The sequence below is a fragment of the Macroventuria anomochaeta genome (genome assembly GCF_010093625.1).
Source record: "Macroventuria anomochaeta strain CBS 525.71 unplaced genomic scaffold BU25scaffold_40, whole genome shotgun sequence".
Taxonomy (NCBI): domain Eukaryota; kingdom Fungi; phylum Ascomycota; class Dothideomycetes; order Pleosporales; family Didymellaceae; genus Macroventuria; species Macroventuria anomochaeta.
Window position 1 is genome coordinate 210061 of NW_022985401.1, and position 9940 is coordinate 220000.

At 51.8% G+C, this 9940-nt stretch overlaps 2 protein-coding genes across 2 annotated transcripts; one reads left to right on the forward strand and one right to left on the reverse strand.

The window, feature by feature from the left end:
* Nucleotides 1-3315: 3315 nt before the first annotated feature.
* On the reverse strand, nucleotides 3316-5266 carry BU25DRAFT_479570 (uncharacterized protein; the record flags this gene model as incomplete). Its single annotated transcript, XM_033711027.1, has 3 exons — nucleotides 3316-4763; nucleotides 4814-4927; nucleotides 5036-5266. 3 exons carry the CDS (start codon nucleotides 5264-5266, stop codon nucleotides 3513-3515), a joined length of 1596 nt encoding a protein of 531 aa, XP_033557200.1. The 3' UTR covers nucleotides 3316-3512.
* Nucleotides 5267-8065: 2799 nt separating this feature from the next.
* On the forward strand, nucleotides 8066-9636 carry BU25DRAFT_442851 (cyclophilin-like protein; the record flags this gene model as incomplete). The annotated part of the gene is made up of 2 exons (XM_033709326.1): nucleotides 8066-8155; nucleotides 8301-9636. The coding sequence occupies exons 1-2, from the start codon at nucleotides 8076-8078 to the stop codon at nucleotides 9634-9636; spliced, it is 1416 nt and encodes a 471-aa protein (XP_033557201.1). The 5' UTR covers nucleotides 8066-8075.
* Between the last annotated feature and the right edge of the window lie 304 nt (nucleotides 9637-9940).

Sequence of the window (9940 nt, forward strand, 5' to 3'; positions counted from 1 at the left end):
TACAATGTACAACGGGACTTATAAGCTCGATCATCTTTGTCAACGTTGGCGCCGTCACGAATCGCTAGAAGATAGTGCGCGTAGCAGGACGTCGAGCCGTCGTATGGCCGTTCGCGCCTCGGAGTGATCCGGATCGCAAGAGGAAGCCGCCAGAGTTTTGAAACTGTTATTCAATTGGACGTCCAAAGCCGTCGATGAAGATATCGGGACAAAGTCTGTTGTTTCGCTTGGGGTGTCTGGACATGATGGTGCAGATAGTCTTTGCAGCTGCGATGCGTAGGTCGTGCAGCGAGAGCTCGAACATGGTTCGCTTGTCCGCTGGGCTGCCCACAAATGCGCCATGGGGATTGGTGGCGGTAGCATCAGATTTTTGCCGCCTGGAGGCCCTCTAGATACGATAATTCGGATGAAGACCTTGTGATTTGAGTCCGCACCTACATGTGCAGTCACGCGTATGAGGTCCATAATGCTGATCCAGAGATCGCGTAGCTTTGGTGAGTTCACATGAAGGTCGATACGCTGAATTCGAGGTCTTGTAGCCCTCATACCGCGGAAGGGCAAGTATTGAACCTTCCCTTCATAGGTGGCTCGGTGAGCTAGTGCCTTCAGACGTCCACTTCATCCAGTTCAGCAGTGGCTCAAAATTCTGGAATGAGTTTCTCCTTCTCAGTGAAAGCGAGCTTCAACACGAATCCATTGTTCCAGATTCGGAAATATTGTTTTAGGGTCTCGGAGTTGACGCAAAGTAGCGCTGCACCAGCATCGAATCACCTCTTTCGGTTGCCGCCATCAGTCAGGTCGAATTCCAAGACCTGATACTCAGCGATTACTATAGAGTAAATCCTCTGTTTGATTCTTGGCGGCAAGCTTGAACAGGACGATATAGGTCTATCGGTAAACGCGACACTTCGTTCGATATCGGTGATTGGCAAAATGTACGGACCACCCAGCCCACGGTACTACATTTGCCTTTTGATCAAGTTGCCAGGTATACAGGCACTCTAAGTTGCCAGAGTACCCATAAAGGGTGGTGAGGGAAGAAGTAGTACATATACATGCCTTTAGAGCCTGACCCATATCTTTATAGCCCCTAAACCAGACATTCATATCCTCTCACAGAGGCCACAGATAGATGATAATGTCACATATATTACTATAGATCTAAATCTGCAGACATACTAGGGATAAACAGCCTTTCTTCCCCCTAATCACCCTTTTACTGACACCTGGCAGCTGTCGGCGACGAGCGTCTCTGTATCCCGGCGCTTAGTGTACCAGGTATGAGGTGGTCCGCACATTTTGTTAACCATTGCACTGTAGAATTAGCGTTATTCGGCAGCATAACTCAAGTGTATCAGGTAGTCCTTGCAGCAATTGGCCTCTGAAACTTCTGTATCAGGAGGCCCGTTGTAGTCGACAGAACCATCAGAGCCATCAATGCAGTTAATTAAGACCGCTCCGAGTAGATGGCCGTATCTCTTGGTGTTTAGGCCGTCCTCCAGCAAAGCCTCGAAGATACCGTTGATCCCAGCCAGTTGATATAAAAGACGTCTATTTGACCAATCTCAGCTACATAGTGGCTGTCATGATGGTGCGCAAACTCGATCCATGGGCGAGGTTCGCAACGCCAACGAACTTCTAGAAGTGGAAGGACATTGAGCCAACTTCCTGAGGTCTCACGATCGCAGAGTGAGAGTACGTCCAGATTCAGGAAGACCACTGTGAGAAACGTGAGTTGGGAATCAAGCTGCGCGAACCACTCAGCACTGCCCATAACGAGTTGATCATATGACTCTTGCATATTGATGAGATTTCTTCCGCCACGTGGAAATTGGATCAGTGTAATTGTGTTATTCGCGAAGCAGTAAGACGCCGAGCCGCACTGAAGACCTCCTGGTTGGAAGAGTCGCAACTTCATCCCGGATTGTTGTGATAAGCTGTGTGTTGAAAGAGTTCCACCGAGTTGACAGCATCCATAGCACTCAAACAGCGTGTTGCCGCTGCCGTGACTTACGATAACGCATATAGACGTCTGCACATCTGCGTCATCAATGTAATTGTTCGATCCAAAGCAAATTACAGCCATCTTGGTGGTATGCATTGAAGTCGATGCAGCCTCATGTGAACAACATAATTGACTTGGCCGCAGTAGCAGTCTCTGGATGCAACGACCACGATCTCTGCGGAGGACGGAACGCCACCAAACTTCTCGATCGTGGTATCCTCATTGCAGCTTTTCAGGCCTATTCAGTACACCGCCCAAGTTCTTTTTCAACACCGCCCAAGTTCTTTTTCAACACCGCCCACACGGTCTCCATTCACCGCACTTCTAGCAACCATCACAACAAGCATCATCCCTCCACCCTCCACACCTTCATCGCCACCTCTCACACCCCCCTATCAGCCTTCTTGCGCGTAAAGTGCATCACACTTCACCCTGCATGTCTTGTACGACGCATGACCACCCTCGTGTAATCCTCTATCAGGCATCGCCCAGGATTGAGCCGATGTCACCCCTGGACCTGCGCTTCGTACCCTTTTAAATCCCTGCAGGTACCTTGCGAGGACCTTGTGAGGACCCTGCGGCACAGTCTAGACTGGGAAAAAGATGCTCGGGGGTGAGAGTGTCAGATCCAGGAAAGGGAGGTTGCTGCATCGTGCATGGACGTGCATGAGATGAAACGAGCATCTATTGACTGCTTTTGGGGCAGTGTGCGTATTTGGTGAGGAGCTTTACGACAGAAGAAAGGGGACGGGGTGGGCGGTGAATGAGAGTAAGAAGGCAGGCGCGACGGTGTGTACTTGCCTCAAGCGCGGTGAGAAGGATGCAACACGTTTTGAGCAATTGTTGCAAGTAGCGTCTAAACATCGTGTAGCACTTACAGATATTCGTCGTCCTGCAAATTTACGATAAGCCCTTCGATGCTATTAGTGAGCTGCATTGTAGAAGTTACAGTACATGATGCCAATAATTTTTGGATATTAGGCAGCGCATGCGCATGCGCATGCTAATTGTGTTCCATGATCCAAACCATTACGATGCGATAAAACAACAGCACAAATGAGTGGCCCTGACGTGTGTCTGCAATCCGTGAAGGGAAGTGACGATGATAACAGTAAAAGTCGTGATGTGTTACAGAACCAAAGCCTGTGCGCCGCCAACCTGAAAATGCACAATCGTGATGACAACAGAAGAGATGGATATAATGCTGGAAGCAATGCGAGAAGACATGAAAGAGATTTAAAGGCTTCGTTCGGTGAAACCGTGATGCAATAAGCAGTTTGCGCATGCGCAAGACATTTTGCGACGCCGATGGATGCGAAGTGCTTGAAGCCTTCGGTGGTGGAAAGGTGAACGTCCAAGTGATGTGAAAATGTCGTAGAGGTGAGGTCGCCCGGTATGAACCGAAGAGACATGCCGTAAGGAGATACGAAAACATCAGCGCAGTAGTGCGATGCGTGAAAGGGCTGCGAAGACCAGGTGTAGAGTTGAGTGATCCGTTACAATATGCTCAGAAGCTGCTGTTGAGGTCCGAAGTCAAGGCGCGATGCAGTGGAATGTTTCGCGTCTCGAACGACTCTCTCGTGAGGTTCTCCATGTTTGGTGTATCAGTTGGCTGGCTTAGAGGCGTATACCGGTGACCGCTGACAAGGTTGCCCGAGGGGCCGTCACCAGCGAAGGAAGGCCGCCTCGAAGCGCCGTCAAAGGTATACAGGCTCGATGAGGAATTGTTGCGAGAAATCGGAGTCGTTGTTGATGCTGATAGGTCGCGAGACTCTCTGAAGTTGGAGTACGCAGGCGGGGTCGGTGCAGTCATGGTCGATGGATCGAGAAGCGGTAACGTGCCGAAGTTGAGCTCGTTCGATGGTGCAGTGTCTGTTGTGCTGGAGATAACATCGGCTGATGTGCCTGTAGGAAAGAAGGCCGGCGAGGTATCTGTAGCGTTCGTTGGCGCTGGAACGGTCACTGGTGGTGCCATGGCTCCGGTGGTCGATTCATTGACAGCATTCATCAAGTTCTCATTGGAAGCTGACCAAGGCATGAGTGGTTTGGCGAATGATTCCGTATTGGTGTAAGACTGCGTTACGTTGCTGAATGACGGTGTGGCGATTGTTTGAGATGAGCGCAGGCGCTGACCTTGCTGTTGATCAAGCGCATGGTGCAGACCGTGATTTGGGTTCGGTTGTGGGGCTGGAAGTCGTCTGCGTGGTGTTAGAGGAACCTCTGTAGGCTGTAGCTGTCGCTGACGAGGCCTTTCTGGTAGTGTAAGTTGCAGAGAAGACATGTTGAGGGGCGAGATTGGTTCAGTTGCAGCAGATGGTGACATGTCGGTCTGCAAGTACGGCAAGCTGTTTGAAATGTAAGAATGACCGTAGTCAGAATAGTAACTGGTTGTAGGTTGTCTGCTTCGTGTAGGAGTGTGCGTCCAGCGATACGAAGGTCCGCACATGTTCGAGCCTGCCGGCGTTGTGGGTCCTGGCAGGTACGTCGGGGACTGGTCGAAAGAGTAGGTGTCGATGGGCGATGTGTCCTCTCCATAGGGTCCGGTCCACTCAGAAGTATAGGCCGGCTTTGTGTCGAGCCGAGGGTATGCATATTTCGTGTCTAGCTGGGGGTATGGGTGGCTTTGCATACTGCGATTGTATGGTCCGTTGCCGCCAGCGGAATACAGTGGCATCATGTCGTGGGCTGATGCCATGTCGGCAAGGCTTTGGACCATGTTGAAGTTGTCCATGACCTTGTGGACATGGTCAGATCCGACCTGCCGCTGTTAGCACAGTCTAAGAGGGGGAATAATGGCTTGCTACTCACTCGATGGAACTGGCACTGACTTGCCTCAACGCCAGCCTGCCTGCAGCTCTGACAGCCCTGACCATCACCTTTGTCTCCACTGCAGCGGATCTTTCTCTTCCGACAGCGCGCGCACTACGGGTCTTGTTAGCTCTGAGCCGTGATACCGTGTGCAGAACGATGTCGGAGTTTGTCACGGTTTGAAGCTTGATCTTGAGTGAGTGTTGGGACAGATTGACGTACGGCTACTGCGATGCGACGTCTCGAGCCTCCCTGCTCTCGCTGGAACTCGTCTCGATCCACATGATTTCGAGTTCGTAGTCCGCTGACGGGCCCTCCCATAGGACAAGCATAAGGGTCGGCTCGAGGGTAGTCCAGAGGTGCATGGCGTTCGTTGTAGTATGTCTCCGGGAATGTACGAGCAGAAGTAGGACGCGAGAAACGGCGCGGGCCGTCGTAATTCAGGACTGACATGACGGTGTCCTGGTTCAAAAATTAGACACCTTGATGTTGAGGTGCACGGCTAGGGTGCGTACCAATGATGTAGGCAAAAGCCTCCTTGGCTGATCTCCGAATGGTCGGCTGGCTGTCAAAGCTTGCTTTGCAATTTAATCCTGCACGATCAGGCGTAATGTGTGCAGAGGCCAAGCGATCCTCAAGAAAAAGGGAGCACTCAGGCTGGTCGGAATCGTTAGTTGACAAAAGACGGATGAAGCAGCCGTCGGACGGGCAAGAGTTTATAGCCGAGAATGTGAAGGGTACAAGAGAGAGACGAGCCTCCAGTCGTCGGTCGACAACAACTGTTTGCTATTAGAGGGTCTAGTCAACGTGGCCGCTGTGAGATGAAGTAAGGAGCGGTTAGAGTGGTACCTATGAAATCGCAAGGCTGGCGAAGAGCCTTAGGTGTTTGTATGCATACCATTCTGAAGGTTACAGTGCCGATCAGACCCTGGTTACATGCATATCGACTGCACACGTCCAAATCTTGGAACAGGCGATTTGAAGGAGCGGGGTGGAACATAGCACGGAGTGAAGTTACCCTGTGACGAGTCAACGGGCAGGTCTTCGAATGGTCTCAAGAGTACGAAAGGCGAGTCATTTGAGTGCGCATATCTCCGATCGATAACCTCAGCCAAGGGATCGTAAGGCTAACGCATCAATCTTGATCTCAATTTTGCGGCCTACACCTCCGTATCTTGACGTAGTCCTCGAATGAATAGCACACGCCTGTAAGCAAAAGACGTTTGCTCTTGAACTGCAAGGTTCCACCGGGGAAGCGGAAGACCTGTCAACTTGTCATCCCTTGCTCGCCAGCTCGCAATTTGAGTATCAAGCACGTCCCCGGAGAGGGCATGAACCCCAGCTGGCACTGGTACGAAGGCAATATCACTGAAGCGCTGACAAAGCATATTCAACATCACCGTAGAGGCATTTGCTGCCTGATCAAATATTTTGAAAGCTCGTAGAAACAGTTCTCAGCGGCTTGCAAGATACGAACAGGCGATTCGAGATGCGTTTGAACAGTCGTTACTGATTGACGTTTCGGGTATCTGCCTGCGACACTCCTCCGAGCCAGAGATCTGCACATACCTACAGTAAAGGCAACTGCTCTGATTGGGTGTTTTGTTAAGAGAATAGTGGATCGCGTAAGAAGGATGTTGATCTGATCCATGATCCTTTGCAGGGATGACCCAGTCGGAACAGGCCCGGGCAAGGTTCAGTACGACTTTTGTTCACGGCTATCTCCATGCAGCTCTGGGTTAACCTGCATGCGTATAGCTGCCGTGAGTACATCGACTGACATCGGGAGACTGGAGTAGTAAAGTGAAGACGGTGTATGCGGGGAGGTCTGGGGAAGACTTCCGACGGCATCTGTGCAAATCTGTACAAGGCTCGAATTGAGGCTGATGCTAGGGTTCCTGGCATGGAAGAGACGGCCGTGCCACTCATGAGCATCAGAGTGAACTCAAACTGTCGCAATAGGCGGTTACACATTCTGCAGCCGAGCAAACAATAGCTTGACATGCCAAGTCGGCAAGGAATTGTACTCCGCGGACGTCATCCTTCAGCACCATGATGAATCGAGTAACGCTGATGCGAAATCGTACGTGCGTATGAACCTCTTGCCAGAGCAAGGATCATCCGGCCATCTTTGCCGAGAGGATGTAGCAAACTTCATTGTGTGCACAAGCGAGTCACCGCGGCTGCAGACGTGGGTATCGTTGGAGGAGTGCCAAGTTCAAACTTCTTCATCGAACAAATTTGCACTTTTACGTTTCACTGCGTGCTCCAGTGCATTTGAGCGTAACAACGTTTCCACTGTGGTTGACAGGAAGGCTCGTGAATCGACCCTTACAATCAGTACTGCCATCGTGTGCGTTGCCACCCTGGCATGCTGGCATGAGACAAATGAGCAAACGTTAATCTTTCCAGTTCCTGAAGGGCGGTCACACGCATGTGAGATGGACTGCTCATGCTGTGCGCATAGTTTGACGACTCCAATATAGAGACCGCCGTGCGTTGACGGTATGCCGGGCAGAGCACATATGAAGTCAAAGGCGCGCTCCCACTAAGCATTCCAGTGATCAGACGACAAGACAGCGTCGCGGAACGAAGGTCGAAGTGACAGGTATCTGCGTGTCTCTCAGAAAAGGCAAATAAACAAACTATGGATTGCGGCTTGCAGCTTGCAGCTTGCAGCTTGCAGATATCGGTGAGGGGATCGGTTGGATACAGCGACCTGGATTGAAGCAGCACTTCACTGGTTCGGCTACCCGAGCATCTTCGAAAGCGGAGGATTCGGATCGAGATGTGGAAGAAGGCGATCCAGGGGGATGCAGGGGTCAGTGCGTGCCGCAATCGAACGACGGGTGCTCTCGACAACGGCCCGCACGACATGGATTCCAAGCTCCTCCTACACAAGTAGAACTCCTTGCATATGGCGCACTCGATTCTCTGTTTCGTAACTAAAATCTGCTATTAGGTTCAAGTAACCTTAACTGAGGCGTGATATTCGTGTCACTAGCGCGCGTCGACATGCTTGTTCATCTTCAGCACTTCACTCGCCCAGTCAGTGTGCTGAACGATATGAGAAATGCTGGAAAACGTTGTACAGGAGTATTGACAGCGGCTTGTGAGACGTTGAGGAGAGAGTGTACAACTTCGTGCGGACTGAGAGAGGAAGCTACGGCCGCATCACTGCTGACTAACAATCTTAGCGCGCTCAGCTATCAAAGCTGTCGCGACTTCACTCTTGCGACAACCACGTCTGCGCGCGCAAACCATGTCCGTGCTTCTTGAAACGTCACTCGGTGACATTACCATTGATCTCTTGGTGGATGACGCGCCGAGATGCTCTGAAAAGTAAGTCAATCCAATCCCTACGCGCCCATACTTTTCATGTCGTTTGTGTCATTCTTCCCGCTATCACTGCATCTGCATGCCTTATTCCGCTGTCTTTTGACGCACGCTGAGCACACGACAGCCACTGACAGCTTGTCACCTCTAGCTTTCTCAAGCTATGCAAATTAAAGTACTACAACTTCTCGCCCGTGCATAGCGTCCAACCCAACTTCTCCTTCCAGACCGGCGATCCTATTGGCCCTGGATCCCAGGACAGCGATGGCGGCCGCTCAATATGGGGCTTGCTCGACCCCGCAAATCCAGGGAAGAAGAACTTTGTGCCAGAGTTGAAGCACAACCTGAAGCATGCGGAGATGGGCACCGTCAGCATGGCCACAGCGCCAAACCCAGACAACCCAGACGAACGATTTGCAGGCAGCCAATTCATCATCACACTCGGCCCAAACATCGATTTCCTGGACGGCAAGGCTGCTATATTCGGCACGGTTGTCGAGGGCTTCGACGCGCTCGAGAAGATCAACACAGCATACGTCAACGACAAGGGCCAGCCACTCAAAGACATCCGCATACTGCACACCGTTGTGCTCGACGACCCCTACGATGATCCTGCTGGCCTCGTAGAACCACCAGAGAGCCCGGTCCCCTCCGCCGCACAGCTTGCAACAGTACGTGTTGCCTACGATGAGAACCTCGAGGAGGAGAACGACCCAGAAGCGCTTGAGAAGATTCGAAGGGAACGTGAAGCGCGCGCACAAGCTCTGACTCTCGAGATGGTCGGTGACCTGCCCTTTGCTGAAGTTGCACCACCTGAGAACGTACTATTCGTCTGCAAGCTCAACCCCGTCACACAGGACGAAGACTTGGAGCTCATCTTCTCACGTTTCGGCAAGATCATAAGCTGCGAAGTTATAAGGGATAAGCGCACTGGCGACAGCCTACAATACGCCTTCATCGAGTATTCGAACCAGAAGGAGTGCGAACAGGCCTACTTCAAGATGGACGGCGTTTTGATCGACGACCACCGCATTCATGTCGACTTCTCCCAGAGTGTTTCAAAAATTGCAGACGATTGGCGCGACCTCACCAACAAGAAACGGAGAAGGGCAGCGGGTGGCTTCGGCGGCATCGATAACCTGGAGAAGAAGACACAATATCGTGGCAAAAGAGGACGCGAGATCGTCTCGGACTCCGTCGTCAACAACCTGGTAGTCGACCGCGATCCAGCACCAGAGTCGAAGCCACGGGATGACAGAGACAAGAGACGAGACGGTGCACAGCGGCGGGAGCGAAGAGAAGAGTACCACGACGACCGGTACAAGCGGGATCGCAGTCGCAGTCCACGTCGCGACCGTCGAGACCGTGATGATGGACGATATGGACCCAAACGACAAGAACGCAGCCGCAGCCCACGGCGTCGCGATGATCGAAAGGATCGCAGTCGAGACAGGCACAGGAGGGACGACAGAGACAGGAGGCGTTAGGCCATGGAAACTAGCATTGTACCATACACCACCTCTTTTGTACAAGAATGATACCACAGTCGCCGCCAACGGTGACACAAGCACACCTCTGTTTTCCACCTAACCCTACTTGAAGTCGTATGCAGCCACCACCATCCCTCGTGCAGACACCGTTACATTGGGACAGTCTAATGTCTAGCGGCTGCTTATTTGCACTTCAGCCACAAGGATGCGCATGTTCCGGTAGTTTTGTGTGGGAATACCAAAGTTGAGAGCAATCGGTCCTCCTACATATCTACAAGGTACGTTCGGTCCCTCACCACAT